The 17907-nt window shown below is 43.8% G+C and overlaps 2 protein-coding genes across 9 annotated transcripts in view; both read right to left on the bottom strand.

Moving 5' to 3' along the window:
* Positions 1-14506, bottom strand: part of LOC139583792 (DNA topoisomerase 2-binding protein 1-A-like) — a 38300-nt gene extending 23794 nt beyond the window's left edge. The window contains exons 1-11 of one of the 5 annotated variants that reach the window (XR_011676617.1): positions 14047-14506; positions 13637-13730; positions 7066-7188; positions 6216-6350; positions 5934-6077; positions 5489-5670; positions 2089-2282; positions 1504-1644; positions 1173-1333; positions 667-830; positions 80-324 (exon numbers count right to left, since the gene is read on the bottom strand). Coding sequence is in view for 4 of the 5 variants with exons in the window: in XM_071415254.1 (XP_071271355.1) it covers positions 80-324; positions 667-830; positions 1173-1333; positions 1504-1644; positions 2089-2282; positions 5489-5670; positions 5934-6077; positions 6216-6350; positions 7066-7188; positions 13637-13723 (1576 nt within the window). In the remaining variant the exon portion in view is untranslated. Of the gene's footprint in view, positions 1-79; positions 325-666; positions 831-1172; positions 1334-1503; positions 1645-2088; positions 2283-2445; positions 3252-5488; positions 5671-5933; positions 6078-6215; positions 6351-7065; positions 7189-13636; positions 13731-14046 lie in introns of those variants that run through there. The other 4 variants (XM_071415254.1, XM_071415255.1, XM_071415256.1 and 1 more) reach the window with 4 other exon arrangements.
* A 244-nt stretch (positions 14507-14750) lies between these two features.
* Positions 14751-17907, bottom strand: part of LOC139583791 (dnaJ homolog subfamily C member 13-like) — a 66424-nt gene continuing 63267 nt past the window's right edge. For 3 of the 4 annotated variants that reach the window (XM_071415250.1, XM_071415252.1, XM_071415251.1), the window contains 4 exons: positions 17459-17599; positions 17038-17181; positions 16764-16863; positions 14751-15929 (listed from right to left, as the gene is read on the bottom strand). In XM_071415250.1, coding sequence (XP_071271351.1) covers positions 15832-15929; positions 16764-16863; positions 17038-17181; positions 17459-17599 — 483 coding nt within the window. In that variant the 3' untranslated portion in view covers positions 14751-15831. Of the gene's footprint in view, positions 15930-16428; positions 16534-16763; positions 16864-17037; positions 17182-17458; positions 17600-17907 lie in introns of all 4 variants that reach the window. The other variant, XM_071415253.1, reaches the window with a different exon arrangement.

The following is a 17907-nucleotide window of genomic DNA, read 5'->3' as shown; positions in this document are numbered from 1 at the left end:
CTACACATGATTGTTATGTGACTTTTGAGTTGTCGTCTTGCTGCTACACTGAGTATACACAGAGGAGCCCCTCCCTTACCCACTCGCTGGTCATCATCTATGTACTGAGATAGCATATCCTCCTCGGCCTTCTTGTGTCGGGGGGTAGCAGGGGGGGCGGCTGAGGAGGTGGAAGAGGGGTGGGAGGCGGATGTGCGGGGGGCAGGCATGGCCATAGCTGCAGGGGCGGGAGGCAGACAGGCCAGGTGATGGTAGTCCCCCTCGGGGAGCAGGCTGCCTCTGGAGAAGCTGTCCAGCAGCCACTGCACCGTCACCACATGAGGCCTGGAGGAGAGATCAGAAAGATGGGATCACACAAGTTACTCTTCATAAATTATTTTCTAGGTTTTCCGGATTTCCTAACTACAGGGTTTGGGTCCAATATTGCATTTCTGCATCAATATAAGTACTTGAATGAATAACGGTTTAATGACAAAGCCTAATGACAATTTTTTTAACCGACTTTAAGAGTCTACTTGTAATGAAAAGCGCTATATAAAATAAATATCATCATCATTATTAACCTAAGCGTAATACACTATGGATATGGCAATGGCTGTATGTGTCTAATAGCAGCCAGTGGTCTTGTAGGTGTGCTGTTGTAACAGCTCTATGGTCCTGACTGACCTGTGTGTGGCTTTGGCCAGGAAGGTTTTGGTGTCTTCGTCTTGGTCTCCCATGACCACGTGGGTGAGGTCCTTGCTGGGCTGATTTAAGCGCAGGCCCCCGGCTATGTTGATCAGCCGACGCAGCTTCTCCAGCCGCTTCCCTGGCAGCCCACACAGGTACAGCTACAGGGGAAGACGGGAAATTCAACTTGTGTTTTCTAAAACCCAAAGACGCTTCACAATAAGCAACCATAAGGAATAAGGAACCATAATGTATATGGCTCTATATGTCATGTTGTCTGTAAGTGAACTGAACTTCTGGTTAGCACATTTCTATAAGAGCAATCATGTGTCTCTCTTGCAACTGAAGGCCTCAGTGAGGAAAGTAGCCTGTAGTTATTCCGTAGAGTGGATCAGAATAAATAGATTATTTAAGATAATTATTGTATCGTCTAATAGAAAATTATAGGATCTATATCGAGTGGCTCATATCAAGATGAAGCGTTAAAAGGAACTTCTACTGACCTTGCAGCCGTCCAGCAGGTCGTCTGTGGGGCAAACTGTGAAGTCCAGAGCATCAATGGGATCTGGAGTGTCCAGACGGCTGACCGTGGCATTAGTCATCACCGTGTCATCCACTGTCATGCTGGTGTTCACAGAAATGTGACTCAACCCCAACAGAAACTCTGAAGGAAGACAACATAAACAACCTTGATATTTCAACCCGCGTGTCCTGATTGCTTCTGGTATGGGGGGGACAAAATCAACATGCATGCGATGGCGGACGCGTAAGAGTCATGAACTTCTGAATTAACGCTGAAAACTGTAACAATAAACCTTGAGCCTGGCGCCTCACCCTCTTTCTTCTTGCTGGTGACGGTGGGGGTGGAGGTGTAGCGGCTCTCGTCCTGGCAGAAGCCTTTCTCGATGCTGTCAAACAGCCAGTGCAGAGATACACAGAAGACATTCCACTTCTGTGCATACTCGTACTTTTGACCTGCAGACATAGAGAAGGATAAGTGAAAGTGATGGAAACTGGGTGGCAATAAGGGAGATCCAGAAACTCTTTAAGACCTAAATGTGTTACATGAAAGGGCATCAGAAGGACAGGGCTGAAGCAAATTTTTATGAAAATGTAATAGACTGTCCTTAATCATTTTAGCATTTTCGATGCATGGCTAAAGCTGGATTTATCACTTCTTTTTTTTTTTTGTATTTGCGGTGTGCGCCGACCTGATTCGGAAACCCTTATTTTACCAGGTAAGTTGACTGAAAACACATTCTCATTTACAGCAACGACCTGGGGAATAGTTTCAGGGTGGGGTGGGGGGGGTGGGGGTGAATGAGCCAATTGGAAGCTGGGGATGAAGCTGGGTGGCCATGATGGTATGAGGGACAGATGACTAAGTTAGACAATAAAGGTATGGTAAGTTTGACCGACCAGAGGGCTTGCTGACAATGAGGTGGGTGCACTCGTTCATCTTGAGCTGTCCTGTGTAGCTGGCACCGTGCTGCTGGCAGAGCCTCTGTACCTCCTTACGCTCCACTGTGGAGAGGCCTGTGACACAGACGGTGCAGCCGCGGAGCACAGGGCACACATAATCCTCTATGGGCAGGTCAGTGTGTCTGAACAGGCTGAGGGGGAAGGAGAGACAGGGATCAGAAGGGATAAGGGGATGAAGAGATGGGTTTCATTTATGGCCGTTAACATGTCTAAAATACAAGTACAGCTACATGGAGCATCTACACAGAGCGTACAAAATAAGGAAATAAGGAACATGCTCTTTCCAGGACATACCAGGACCAGGTGAAAGCTATGATTCCTTATTGATGTCACCAGTTAAATCCACTTCAATCAGTGTAGAACTTCTGCACAGGCACACTAATAACAGAGTGAGAGCACCGTAATAACAGAAGTATAGGAATAGTTAAAACATGAAGCTATGATCCCTTATGGATGTTAAATTCACTTCAATCAGTGTAGATGAAGGGGAGGAGACAGGGTAAAGAAGGATTTTTAATCATCGAGACAATTGAGACATGGATTGTGTATGTGTGCCATTCACAGGGTGAATGGGCAAGACAAAAGATTTAAGTGCCTTTGAATGGGGTATGGTAGTAGGAACCAGGCGTACTGGTTTGAGTGTGTCAAGAACTGCAATGCTGCAGCATGGATTCAACAAGGTGTCGAAAGCGTTCCACAGAGATGCTGGCCCATGTTGACTCCAATGCTTGGCTGAATTGGCTGAATGTCCTTTGGGTGGTTGATCATTCATAATACTATGGTGGGGAAAATGACAAACTCTGTTATGAACATGCGCTGTATAAGCCTTAAACCTGTACATTTCCATCATGTAAGAAGAAGCTAGTGTTTTTTCATTCTGATCTTTGTGTCACTTAGTCACGTGGCCAAAGACAAAGGGCCGTCTCTAAGAGCAGTCCGCAGCCTCCAGCGACGGTTCCCGGTCCGCAGCCTCCGGTGACGGTTCCCGGTCCGGAGTCCCCGGCGACGATCTACGGTCCGGAGTCCCCGGCGACGATCTACGGTCTGCGTCCCGCACCGGAGCCGCCACCGAGGGTAGATGCCCACCCGGACCCTCCCCTATAGGTTCAGGTTTGCGGCCGGAGTCCGCACCTTTGGGGGGGAGGGGTACTGTCACGCCTTGACCTTAGAGATCCAATGAATTCTCTATTTGGTTAGGTCAGGGTGTGACTAGGGTGGGCAATCTATGTTTTCTATTTATTTTTTGGCCAGGTATGGTTCCCAATCAGAGGCAGCTGTCCATCGTTGTCTCTGATTGGGGGTCATACTTAGGCAGCCTTTTTTCCCACCTTAGTTTGTGGGATCTAATTTTTGTCCTTTCCAGCCCTACAGAACTGTGCGTTTCGTTTTGTATTTGTTATTTTTTCAGTGTCATCAATAAAAGAAAGATGTACGTCTACAACGCTGCACCTTGGTCTACTCCTTCCAACGACGAGCGTAACACCTCCCCTTCATCTACACTGATTGAGGTGGATTTAACATCCATAAGGGATCATAGCTTTCACCTGGATTCATTGTTAAGTTCATGTTTTAAGTATCCCTATACTTATGTTATTACATAAGCACTAAAGATTGTCATAATTAAAACAAACAAGTTAAACTGAGGGAAATGTAAGCACAGAGATAGAGCAGTGTACCATTACACTGTTTTCAAACTAATCTGTCTCTGCGATCTTTATAGTTGGATGCTTAAGATCTGTTCAAATCCAAAAACGAATCACATTTTATTTGTCACATGCCCCGAATTCAACCTTATCGTGATATTTACTAAATAAACCTAAGAAGGTGTTGTAGTGCCCTCTTCACAACTGTCTTGGTGTGATTGAACCATGCTAGTTCGTTGGTGATGTGGACACTAAGAAACGTGAAACTCTCGACCCGCTCATGTGCCATTGTCACATGACCCATTTGTAATGGGGACTTGAATAATACTTTGATATTTCATTATTTGTTGATGCTTTAATTGTCTTTAAAAGAAAAGTGGGAGATTGTTAAGTTCATGTTTTAAGTATACCTATACTTCTGTTATTACGGTGCTCTGTTGGACCGGTCCTGAGAGTAATGGCAACTTTGTACCGTGGAGATACGGTGAAGTAAACGTTGTTAACTTCTCTAGGGTAGGGGGCAGCATTCAGAATTATGGATGAAAAGCATGCCCAAATTAAACTGCCTGCTTCTCGGGCCCAGAAGTTATGATATGCATATAACTGGTAGAGTTGGATAGAAAACACTCTAAAGTTTCAAAAACTGTTAAAATAGTGTCTGTGAGTATAACAGAACTGATTTGGCAGGTGAAAACCTGAGAAAAATCCATTCGGGAAGTAGTTTTTTTTTTTTTTTTTTAATAGTTTTCTATTCAATGCCATTACAGTATCTATTGACTTAGGACTCAAATTGCAGTTCCTATGCCTTCCACTAGATGTCAACAGTCTTTAGAAATTGTTTCAGGCTTGTATTCTGAAAAATGAGGAAGTAAGAGCAGTCTGAATGAGTGGACCCTAAAGTGTCAAATAGCTTTTTCATGCGCACGACCGAGAGAGTGCCTTTCTTGTTTACCTTTTATATTGACGACGTTATTGTCCGGTTGAAATATTATCGATTATTTAGGCTAAAAACAACCTGAGGATTGAATATAAACATCGTTTGACATGTTTCTATGAACTTTACGGATACAATTTGGATTTTTTGTCTGCCTGTTTTGACTGCGTTTGAGCCTGTGGATCACTGAAGAAAATGCGCAAACAAAACAGAGGTTTTTGGATATAAAGAGACTTTATCGAACAGAAGGAACATTTATTGAGTAAATTCATGTCTGCTAAGTGCAACCATATGAAGATCATCAAAGGTAAGGGATTAATTTGATCTCCATTTCTGACTTGTGTAACTCTTCTACTTGGCTGGTTACTGTTTGTAATGATTTGTCTGCTGGGCTATGTTCTCAAATAATCGTAAGGTATGCTTTCGCCGTAATGCATTTTTTTTTTTAATCTGACACCGTGGTTGGATTCACAAGAAGTTAATCTTTAAACCTATGTAAAATATGTTTTGTTTTCTGAATTTTTATAATGAGTATTTCTGTATTTGAATTTGGCACCCAGCAGTTTCACTGGCTGTTGAAGAGGTGGGACGCTAACGTCTCACGTACCCAAGAGAGGTTAAACTGGAACCTAGTCGCTGTGTCATTTGGAGGTAATATTCATCTGGTCAAACTATGTCATGTTCTTAATGTTTTGTATATTCAGTTGCTTTTCATTAAGTGTGTCTGGCAAAATGAGAAAGGCATAAGAAGCCCTATTACCTGTCCTGTGATTTCTCCCAGCAGGTTTTGACCCAGGTGGGCAGTACGATGGGCTTCCCCAAGCTGGCGGCCACCAGGTACTTCTTGCTGCCGACCTCCCCGGCGACCAGGTGAGTGACGGACATGTTGAGGTCCCGGCAGACCATCCCTCCCATCAGCTGCACCAGACCCATCACATCAGCCTGAAGGTAGACAAACAGTCACTAACAGACCTGCTACACTGGACAACTTTTGCCGGGCGTGAGAAGCCCCTGTTCATTTGAATGTAACCTGGGCTTAAGAAGCACGACTGCGAGAGACTCACACTGCTCAGCATAAAATTACACTCTGGTTCTATTTTCAAGAGTTCCCCTGTAAGGCTGTTGATGTGGATCATTGGTATGATAAACACTTGGCATCATTGTTGCTGAGTCAAGTAGAGTAGAGTGGACAGCAATTGACTTACCCTAGCCTCCTTGTCCAGACTGGTGCAGGAGATAGTGATATCAGCCATGGCCATGTTGTAGACGGGTTGCTCTGCTTTGGGCACACAGCGCTGGTGCTGCAGGCAGAAGTGCACCACTAGTGGACTCACCACTCGACAGCCCAGCTACACAAAGAGACAAAGGGAGACAAACCAGTTTTCAGTACACTTCATTGCTGAATGCTGACAGTACTGTTAACATGTTGTGACTTATGAGGATTAAGTAGAAGCCATGTTTGGGAATGTGTGCGTCTTGAGACAGACCTTTTTACAGTGGTGGAAGGCTGGGGTGGAGAAGTTACTGAAGACGAACAGAGACTTGTCATTATGGTCCAGCTGTAACGCCGCCTCCTCATCAATGGTCTTCAAGTGCTTCTCTGACTGGAGCTCCATGATGGCCTGTTTCATAGTGAAGAGAAAGATAATGCATTTCAATAAGGGATGGATCAAAATGTACATAATGCTTTTTCAATTTCAGTCAAGGGAAAGGTTTAGTATTTATTTTTATTTTTTTCTAAAAATCTCGTCCAGGGGAAGGTGTCATTTGTAATCGATGACATTTCAATATTTCTCAGTGTTTTAGAATGAGTTGCTAATTAGGCTATATAATCGATGTGTGCCTGAATCCGCACCTCATCTCCGAATCTCCACTCAGCGCAATATCAAGTTCGTCTATAAGCTACTTAGTGTGGTCTCAATCATTAATCCATACCAGGGCTGACCCCAATTATTCCACTGGTTGATTGTTTGGTAGATAGGCTGTTGGTACCCTGAGATCGTTTTTAGTCGAGCAGAAGCAAATATATACCGTACCAGTCAAAAGTTTGGACACCTACTCATTCAACGTTTTTTCTTTAACTATTTTCTACATTGTAGAATAATAGTCAAGACATCAAAACTAGGAAATAACAATGGAATCATTTAGCAACCGCCAAAAAGTGTTAAATCCAAATATATTTTAGATGTTTCTAAGTAAGACACCCTTTGCACGCTCGACATTCTCTCAACCAGCTTCATGAGGAACGCTATTCCAACAGTCTTGAAGGAGTTTCAACATATACTGAGCACTTGTTGGCTGCTCTTCCTTCACTCTGCACTCCAACTCATCCCACACCGTCTCAATTGGGTTGAGGTCAGGTGATTGTGGAGGCCAGGTCATCTGATGCAGTACTCCATCACTCTCCTTCTTGGTCAAATAGCCCTTACACAGACTGGAGGTGTGTTTTGGGTCATTGTCCTGTTGAAAAACAAATGATAGTGGGACTAAGCACAAACCAGATGGGATGGCGTATCGCTGCAGAATGCTGTGGTATCCATGCTGGTTAAGTGTGCCTTGAATTCTAAATAAATCACAGTGTCACCAGCAAAGCACCCCCACCTCCATTCTTCACGGTGGGAACCACACATGCGGAGATAATCCGTTCACCTACTGCCTCTTGCAAAGAAACTGTGGTTGGAACCAAAAATCTCAAATTTGGACTCATCAGACCAAAGGACAGATTTCCATCGGTGTAACGGTTTTCTTCCAGGGGTGAAGGAGAGGACCAAAGTGCAGCGCGGCTAGTGTTAAACATGTTTAATAAAGAACAAGTAAAACACTACAAACAACAATACAAAATAACAAATGTGCAAAACCCGAGACAGACCTATCTGGTGCAGACAATCACAGAGACAGGAAACAAACACCCACAAAATCCCAACACAAAACAAGCCTCCTATATATGATTCTCAATCAGGGACAACGATTACCATCTGCCTCTGATTGAGAACCATATTAGGCTGGACATAGAAACAGACTTCAATGCCATACAACTCTCCTTCCGTGGCCTCCAACTGCTCTTAAATACAAGTAAAACCAAATGCATGCTCTTCAACCGATCGCTGCCTGCTCCTGCCCGCCTGTCCAACATCACTACTTTGGACGGCTCTGACTTAGAATATGTGGACACCTACAAATACCTAGGTGTCTGGTTAGACTGCAAACTCTCCTTCCAGACTCACATCAAACATCTCCAATCCAAAGTCAAATCTAGAATTGGCTTCCTATTCCGCAACAAAGCATCCTTTACTCATGCTGCCAAACATACCCTTGTAAAACTGACCATCCTACCAATCCTCGACTTCGGTGATGTCATTTACAAAATAGCCTCCAAAACCCTACTCAATAAATTGGATGCAGTCTATCACAGTGCCATCCGTTTTGTCACCAAAGCCCCATATACTACCCACCACTGCGACCTGTACACTCTCGTTGGCTGGCCCTCGCTTCATACTCGTCGCCAAACCCACTGGTTCCAGGTCATCTACAAGACCCTGCTAGGTAAAGTCCCCCCTTATCTCAGCTCGCTGGTCACCATAGCAGCACCTACCTGTAGCACGCGCTCCAGCAGGTATATCTCTCTAGTCACCCCCAAAACCAATTCTTCCTTTGGACGCCTCTCCTTCCAGTTCTCTGCTGCCAATGACTGGAACGAACTACAAAAATCTCTGAAACTGGAAACACCTATCTCCCTCACTAGCTTTAAGCACCAGCTGTCAGAGCAGCTCATAGATTACTGCACCTGTATATAACCTATCTACAATTTAGCCCAAACAACTACCTCTTTACCTACTGTATTTATTTATTAATTTATTTTGCTCCTTTGCACCCCTTTATTTCTGTCTCTACTTTGCACTTTCTTCCACCGCAAACCAACCATTCCATTGTTTTTTTAGTTTTTATTTTACGTGCTGTGTTGTATTCACTTCGCCTCCATGGCCTTTTATATTTTTATTTATTTATACATATATTTGTTTGCCTTCACCTCCCTTATCTCACCTCACTTGCTCACATTGTATATAGACTTATTTTTTTTAATTTTTTTTTTCACTGTATTATTGACTATATGTTGTTTTACTCCATGTGTAACTATGTGTTGTTGTATGTGTCGAACTGCTTTGCTTTATCTTGGCCAGGTCGCAATTGTAAATGAGAACGTGTTCTCAATTTGCCTACCTGGTTAAATAAAGGTTAAATAAAAAAAAAAAAAAAAAAGACAAACTAGACACACAACATAGAATTCCCACCCAGCTCACGTCCTGACCAACTAAACACATACAAAACAACAGAAAACAGGTCAGGAACGTGACAATCGGTCTAATGGCCATTGCTTGTGTTTCTTGGCCCAAGCAAGTCTCTTCTTACTATTGGTGTCCTTTCAGTAGTGGTTTCTTTGCAGAAAATCGACTATGAAGGCCTGATTCACGCAGTCTCCTCTGAACAGTTGATATTGAGATGTGTCTGTTACGGCAGCGTAGCCTAGTGGTTAGAGCGTTGGACTAGTAACCGAAAGGTTGCAAGATTGAATCCCCGAGCTGACAAGGTACAAATCTGTTCTGCCCCTGAACAAGGCAGTTACCCACTATTCCTAGGCCATCATTGAAAATAAGAATTTGTTCTTAACTAACTTGCCTAGTTAAATAAAGGTAAAATAAAAAAACTTGAACTTATTTGGGCTGCAATTTCTGAGGCTGGAAACTCTAATGAACGTAACTCTGGGTCTTCCTATCCTGTTGCGGTCCACATGATAGCCAGTTTCATCATAGCGCTTGATGATTTTTGCGATTGCACTTGAAGAAACTTTCAAAGATCTTGACATTTTCCAGACTGACTGGTCTTAAACCTTGTGTGGTGTTCAGGTCTGAAGGACCCATTTTCAATGTTTACTAAAATAAAAGTTATACAATTAATTATTTTTTCAACCTGAGACTCATTGGCCTTGGCTCAATTTCTGTGAAGATATAAATTAACACATTTTCAAAGCAATTTTTATTTGTCACATGCCCCGAATACAACAGGTGTAGACCTTACAGTGAAATGCTTACTTACAAGCCCTTAACCAACAATGCAGTCAAGAAATAAGAAATAAAAGTAATAAATAATTAAAGAGCAGCAGTAAAATAACAATAGCGAGGCTATATACAGGGGGTACGGTTACAGAGTTAATGTGCGGGGGCACCGGTTAGTCGAGGTAATATGTATATGCAGGTAGAGTTATTAAAGTGACTATGCATTGATAATAACAGAGTAGCAGCAGTGTAAATTAGGGGGGGAGGCAATGCAAATAGTCTGGTTAGACATTTGATTAGATGTTCAGGAGTTTTATGGCTTGGGAGTAAAAGCTGTTTAGAAGCCTCTTGGACCTAGACTTGGCGCTCCGGTACCGCTTGCCGTGCGGTAGCAGAAAGAACATTCTATGACTAAGGTGGCCGGAGACTTTGACAATTTTGAAGGTCTTCCTTCCACCGCCTGGTATAGAGGTCCTGGATGGCAGGAAGCTTGGCCCCAGTGATGTACTGGGCCGTACCCACTATCCTCTGTAGTGCCTTGCGGTTGGAGGCCAAGCAGTTGCCATACCAGGCAGTGATGCAACCCATCAGGATGCTCTCGATGGTGCAGCTGTAGAACCTTTTGAGGATCTGAGGACCAATGCCAAATCTTTTCAGTCTCCTGAGGGGGAATAGATTTTGTCGTGACTTTTTCACGACGGTCTTGGTGTGCTTGGACCAGTTTGTTGGTGATGTGGATGCCAAGGAAACTTTTAAGGATCCACAATCATCTCCTTAGTCTTGAACATGTTGAGGGAGAGGTTGTTGTCCTTGCAACACACGGTCAGGTCTCTGACCTCCCTATAGAATGTCTCATCGTTGTCAGTGATCAGGACTACCACGGTTGTGTAACCGGCAAACTTAATGATGGTGTTGGAGTCGTGCCTGGCCGTGCAGTCATGAGTGAACAGGGAGTACAGGAGGGGACTGAGCACGCACCCCTGAGGGGTCCCCGTGTTGAGGATGAGCGTGGTGGATGTGTTGTTACCTACCCTTACCACCTGGGGGCGGCCCGTCAGGAAGTACAGGATCCAGTTGTAGATGGAGGTGTTTAGTCCCAGGGACCTTAGCTTAGTGATGAGATTTGAGGGCACTATAGTGTTGAAAGCTGTAGTCAATGAAACGCACTCTCACATACGTGTTCCTTTTGTCCAGATGTGAAAGGCAGTGTGGAGTGCAATAGAGATTGCATCATCTGTGGATATGTTGTGCAGTTGCAAATTGGAGTGGGTCTAGGGTTTCTGGGATAATGGTGTTGTGAGCCATGACCAGCCTTTCAAAGCACTTCATGGCTACAGAAGTGAGTGCTACGGGTCAGTAGTCATTTAGGCAGGCTTCTTGGGCACAGGGACTATGGTGGTCTGCTTGAAACATGTTGGTATTACAGACTCAGTCAGGGAGAGGTTGAAAATGTCAGTGAATACACTTGCCAGTTGGTCAGCGCATGCTCGGAGAACACGTCCTGGTAATCCGTCTGGCCCTGCAGCCTTGTGAATGTTGACCTGTTTAAAGGTCTTACTCACATCGGCTGTGGAGAGCGTGATCACACAGTCATCCAGAACAGCTGATGCTCTCATGCATGTTTCAGTGTTACTTGCCTCGAAGCGAGCATAGAAGTAATTTATCTTGTCTGGTAGGCTTGTGTCACTGGACAGCTCTCGGCTGTGCGTCCCTTTGTTGTCTGTAATAGTTTGCAAGCCACATCTGACGAGCGTCGGAGCCGGTGTAGTACGATTCAATCTTAGTCCTGTATTGACACTTTGCCTGTTTGATGGTTCGTCGGAGGGCATAGCGGGATTTCTTATAAGCTTCCGTTACTTCCCGCTCCTTGAAAGCGGCAGCTCTATCCTTTAGCTCAGTGCGGATGTTGCCTGTAATCCATGGCTTCTGGTTGGGGTATGTACGTACAGTCACTGTGGGGACGACGTCATTGATGCACTTATTGATGAAGCCAGCGACTGATGCGGTGTACTCCTCAATACCATCGGAAGAATCCCGGAACATATGTCTGTGCTAGCAAAACATTCCTGTAGCTTAGCATCTGCTTCATTTGACCACTTTTTTTATTGACCAAGTCACTGGTGCATCCTGCTTTAATTTTTGCTTGTAAGCAGGAATCAGGAGGATAGAGTTATGGCCAGACTTGCCAAATGGAGGGCGAGGGAGAGCTTTGTACGTGTCTCTGTGTGTGGAGTAAAGGTGGTCTACAGTTTTTTTTCACTCTGGTTGCACATTTAACATGCTGGTAGAAATTAGGTAAAACGGATTTAAGTTTCCTCATTAAAGTTCCCGGCCACTAGGAGTGCCGCCTCTGGATGAACGTTTTCCTGTTTGCTTATGGCCGTATACAGCTCATTGAGTGCAGTCTTAGTGCCAGCATCGGTTTGTGGCGGTAAAGACAGCTATGAAGAATATAGATGAAAACTCTCTAGGTAGATAGAGTATCTCATGATAAGCTCTATACCACACTACCTCAGGTGGGCAAAACCTCGAGACTTCCTTAGATATGGTGCACCAGTTGTTGTTTACAAATGTACCCTGTCTTACCAGAGGCTGCTGTTCTATCCTGCCGATATAGTGTATAACCCGCCAGCTGTATGTTATTCATGTCGTCGTTCAGCCAGGACTCTGTGAAACATAAGATATTACAGTTTTTAATGTCCCGTTGGTAGAATATACGTTCTTTTAGTTTGTCCACTTTATTATCCAGCGATTGTACGTTGGCCAACAGTACCGATGGCAGATTAGCCACTTGTCGCCGGATCCTCACAAGGCACCCCGATCTCCTTCCGCGAAACCTCTGTCCTTTTCTCCTGCGAATAATGGGGATGAGGGCCTGCTCGGGTGTCTAGAGTAAATCGCTCTCATCCGACTCATTAAAGAAAAATTCTAAGTGAGTAATCGCTGTTCTGATGTTCAGAAGCTCTTTTCGGTCGTAAGAGACGGAAGCAGCAACATTATGTACAAAAGAAGTTACAAACAATGCGAGAAAAAATACAAAATAGCATGGTTGGTTAAGAACCCATAAAACAGCAGCCATCCCCTCTGGCGCCATTATACATTGAGGGCACACTGTGCACCGCCCTACACATTTATATTACATATGTGGCGTTTGGGTCCACTGGGTAATAAAAGTGTGGAAAAGTGTGTAGGTGAAAACAAGTAAAAATGAAACAAAAAGGTTTGCTGTGTGCCTTCACTTTGTCTTCCTCCTCCCTGGGCCAACTGTTTCAACATAGGGAGACAGAAAAGAGCACCAATAACCTCTCACACTCTATACCCCTTTGTAGTGTGTGAAACTACACAATGTCTTGTGGGAATGTACCTGCACAATGTTTTTTTTTATACTTTGTATTTATTGTAGGAACACAAAGAAAGTACAAATAAAGTAAAATAAAAGAACAACAAAAAAGATCTGGCAGTTACAGTGCACTTCATACCTTCATCATCATATCATCATATTAGTTACATTGGCATCTTTGAATTAGACCTTTTCCAAGTACGAAACCCATTTAAAAAAAGTGTATTCCTTATCGGTCTTGTGGGTGTCACGCCATACATCGAGCAGTCCTAGATCCTGCAGTATCCTACTGATCTTTTTGGCAACTAGGCTCATTTTCCTATTTTGATTTGTGCTGTCCAATTTTGAGCTTAGAATTGTGTTAAAATCCCCTCCACAGATAAGAGTGCCAGTGGTTTCTGTGGCAATTCAAGAAGCATGATCACACACTGTAGCGTTACTGTCAAATGTTAGTGGTTAGCCTAGTCATGGACACTACAGTAAGTGTCACTAGCCCTATAATAAACATGAAACTCACCTCATAGGCCTTGACAGCAAGGTCTGTCTTTCGTCCATTGACGTCTACAAACTTAACAACGAAGTCTTCTCCATCTCCTTTTGACATGATAAACCTACAATGTGACATAAGTGTAACTGCTAGCTATATGGATATAGGAACAGTCATATGGCTAGCAGGCTTTTTAATGCATGACATATAGCTAACGTTAGCTAACTACAGAGAATATAACAAGATATTGTTAACGTTAGCTAGCTTATTTTGCTGTCAGTGACTATGGCGTTAGCTACAACATATTTAGCAACAGTAGTTAGCTAACTAACTGATAAATCACGATAGCATTGACAGTCACTTTCTGCTCTGAGAACGTGCATATTTGTGCTCAAAACGTCTGGGAAGGGGGAACAGTTCAGCTTAACGACTGTGCTTACCTTGTAATAAGACCTCCAACATTAGCTTATTCCTTTAGCCAGCAAATAAATAGTTTAGCTAGCTAGCGCGCGTTAGTTATCTAGAACTAACAGGAGTAAAAGTCCTCGCGCTCGTGACCCAAATTAAGTGTGACAGACTTCAATTACGAACTTGTCATTCACAGAGGTTGATGAACATCAAAATAAGATGTCTAAAACCTGAACAAACACTCATTATCGTAATTAACAGGTAATTTGTCTCGATCACAGTGTACAACATCTCCGAAAAAGCAACAGTTCAGTCATCTTGAAGTTAGAAAGTCGCTAGCTGTTCGTACGTCGTAATAAGATGTAGAAGGAAGTGAGATTTTGGGGGTCCTAAGAAAAGTGAATATGAATGTGCGTCCCCTGCTCGCAGGAATGGAAATACATTCAAAACCATCACGATTTTCCACTTATTTAAAATTTGTCTACAGTGTAGAAAATAGTTAAAGAAAAACCCTTGAATGAGTAGGTGTGTCCAAAACTTTTGACTGGTACTGTATGTGTACTTGAGCCCAAGATTCTGGAACTTTATGGCACAAGGGTTTGCTTGCTCTGTCAATGTATGTACTGTTGCTATGCCCCACTCTGGTATAAAGTTGGATATTTCACTTATTGTACTGTATATTGTCATTCACTCTTCAGTTTAATTGGCAATAGACACACATTCTGATGAAAAGAACAACATTGTGGGTTCCCTTTAATTCTTAAAATCTTATGTACAAGTGCAACTGTTTTATTTATGTACATTCAATATAGAAAGCTTATACACGTCGTAATACATCGAACATTTCCCAATTGCACTAGTCTTTCACAGATGTATAATCAGAGTCAGTTTCTTTCCAAATGTCTTAGCAGAAGCTCATTTCAGTTGGTAAAGGCCGTTATTTACCTATAAATATTAGAGTGCTTTTTGCATTCTGGGGAAGGAAAATGACGTAGAAAAAGATTCTCAGCAGCCGCAGAAAGGACAACCTTCAAATAGATAGTGAGCAGAGCAAAGTATGGATCAAGATCATCATGGTGAGGGTAAGACAAACAGACAACGAACACACACATATGGCCACTTCAAAAGGGGCAGTCTTAATTCACCATAGTTCTGTGAGTTCCTTCTTACAATTATTTTTTCAACCTTTTCCATACGACACAAACAACATTATAAATTTAGGAAATGTTTTCGATGCATGACTGGATGCCTCCTGTAAACAGGTGAGTGGAGATTAAAGTGAATATTTTTTCAGTCAGTGACCACATGTCCAGGCCAGATAGAGTACCCTCCTTCAGGACTGGGGGGTGTGAGGATGTGTGTGACCAGGCAGGGTAGTGAGACCAGGCATGATGGAGGAAAGGAAGAAGAGAATGGAGTGCGAAACAGGTCCAAATTTACATAGATCTTCAGTCTGTTTGTCTTTTACTCCACAAAAATTAAGAGTAAAAAATATATTCATACAAAAGTAAACTATTTGTTGTCTCATTAGAAGACACAAAGGAGCACAAAAACAAAAATCGAAGGTTGACGACAAGTTTTATAATTTGCTTTAAGACAGTTTTACGAAGACTGAGTGCTGTTTGGAGGGGGCGGGGGAAGGAGAGTGACATTTTGAAGGTGTGGCGACGACAGACATTTTGGGGACAGTCTGTGATGGCCCCTCTCCTTCCTCCCTCTTTCGTGGAGCTGAGCAGTCTCTGAGCTGCAGCCTTGGAGCCGCAGATCAGTCCGGAGGGCTGAGCACTTCTCTCTCAGTCCGCCTGTCAGTCAGTCTTTCAGCCTGAGTCTCCAATGTCATTGTCCACAGGGGGCGGAATGCTGGGCAGCACTGTGGAGCCGGTTCCTGCTGTAAGGTAGCCCGCGACTCCTGGACCTGAAGGAGACAGCCAAACCGAAAGAGACAGGGGATGAGAGACTGAGGAATGCTCAAGGCTGACCACTGGAATTGAATGCACAAGATGAGTGGTAAGGACTGAGGTCAACACTAGATTATCTGTTGAAAGTGTTACATTGTGTGGTTGTTATGTTACAGGGCTGGCGGTGTGAGAGGTGGTAGTGGAGATGGCATGGAGGTATATGAGTATATGAACTATTGCTACTTAGAGCGTCAGCAAGCATATTGCCACTGTTGACTTTATTAGGGCCACTTGATTTATCAAGGGCTTCCCCATCACTGGTTCAAAGGATTCCCTCATTGACTTGTGCTACAGTGATCCAGCCATTGTGTTTTTCCAATCCATGTACGAAGATGAAGATGAGATGAGTTGGGGAAAGTGGAAATGGAAAAACTGAGCAGTGGCACAAGATGGAGGGCCACAGGAAAAGGAGTGGAGGTGGAAGTGGGAGGGTGGGGGAGCAAGGACAAAGTCTACCTGCAGTCAGAGCAAAGAGAGGAGTGCTGGGAGGGCCATGCATAGGAAACTACAGCCCGGTCCGCAGGGGGCTGCTGGCTGCCATGAGAGAGGGAGTGGACACACCTGAGGAAGAAGGAAACGTGGAGGAAGAGAAAGAACAGGAGGAAGAGAGGAGAACAGAGAGGAAAAGTAGGGAGGAGGGTAAAAGGCTGAGAGGCACTAAGCAAGGAGTCAGCAGCCACAAAGTGCTCAATGGAAGCATAGTAGAACGAAAGGATTCAGATTGGGCTTGTACAATGCCCCCTCTTTGTAGTGCTTAATATACTCTGTGTGTCTGTGGATTACATCCCCACCTGTGATGTACCCTGCAGTCTGGGACTCGGAGATGAACAGGTCATGCTTCTGGTCTTTGAAGGCACTCCACACAGTGGACCGATTCAGGATTTCATTCACCTGCAACACAGGACCGCTAAGACTGATAGAAGTGTACAGTACCATGCAGTGAGGATAGGATAAGATCAACTTTAATGTCCCGGGGGGGAAATGGTCTTAGACACACAGTAAGTACCGCAATATATTGTTGATATACAGATTGATATATTGATTGACATAGTCGTGGTGCCTAACCTGTTCTCCATAGTGCAGACTGCGTGTCATGGACTTGAGAGTCTTGACGATCTGAGCCTTGGTGGCCGAGGGGTTGTCTAAGGTCTCCAGTCCAATTCCTTCCAGTAGCCGCAGGAGGTACGGCACCAACTCCACTCGGAGGGCCTGTGTGTGCATGTAGGAACCCATAAAAACACTCAAATTACATGGAATAACAAGAAGTAAAAAAGGGGCGAACGCAAGCACACCCTGTGTTTTTCACTAAGGAATTAACAGGAAAAAAATGTTGAGAAAATGTAACTGTGTTAACCTCAAATGGTACCCCAATCCCTATATAGTGCACTACTTCTGATTAGAGAACTATGGGCCCTGGCCAAAAGTAGTGCACTGCATAGATAATAGTGTCATTTGGGACTCAACAAATGATAGAGAGATGAGCTACCTGAGACACGAGGTCTGTCTGCTCTCTCTGGAACATGCGGTTGAGCGCCTCACAGGCCAGTCCTGCCATGTCCGCCCTCATCTTCATCCCACTCATCAGAGGACCGATGGTCTCCAGAGACGCCATAGAGCGCACACATTGCTGCGCGCGCACATACACACAGACACACAAAAACACAGCATTAGCCTTGCTATACACTTCTAAGTGTGACAAAAATAAATATAAAACAGATTTAGTGTACATGGGAAGATTGTTGACCTCATTACAATCAAACCAAGACTATTGTAGACTCTATATGTAGTTAAAGTTGGCTTGGTCGTAGTTATACAGCTACATTAATACATCAGCCAATCATAGCTTGCTAAACTAGCTTATGGTCGATCTGGTCGCCCTGTCTGTCATATAGAATATCATCTCATGTTGTGGAAAGCCACCATAGACTGTGATCT

Source organism: Salvelinus alpinus, chromosome 8 (genome assembly GCF_045679555.1).
Source record: "Salvelinus alpinus chromosome 8, SLU_Salpinus.1, whole genome shotgun sequence".
NCBI classification, from domain to species: Eukaryota; Metazoa; Chordata; class Actinopteri; order Salmoniformes; family Salmonidae; genus Salvelinus; species Salvelinus alpinus.
Note: the sequence above shows the minus strand (reverse complement) of the source record. Positions and strands in the feature narration are given on the sequence as shown.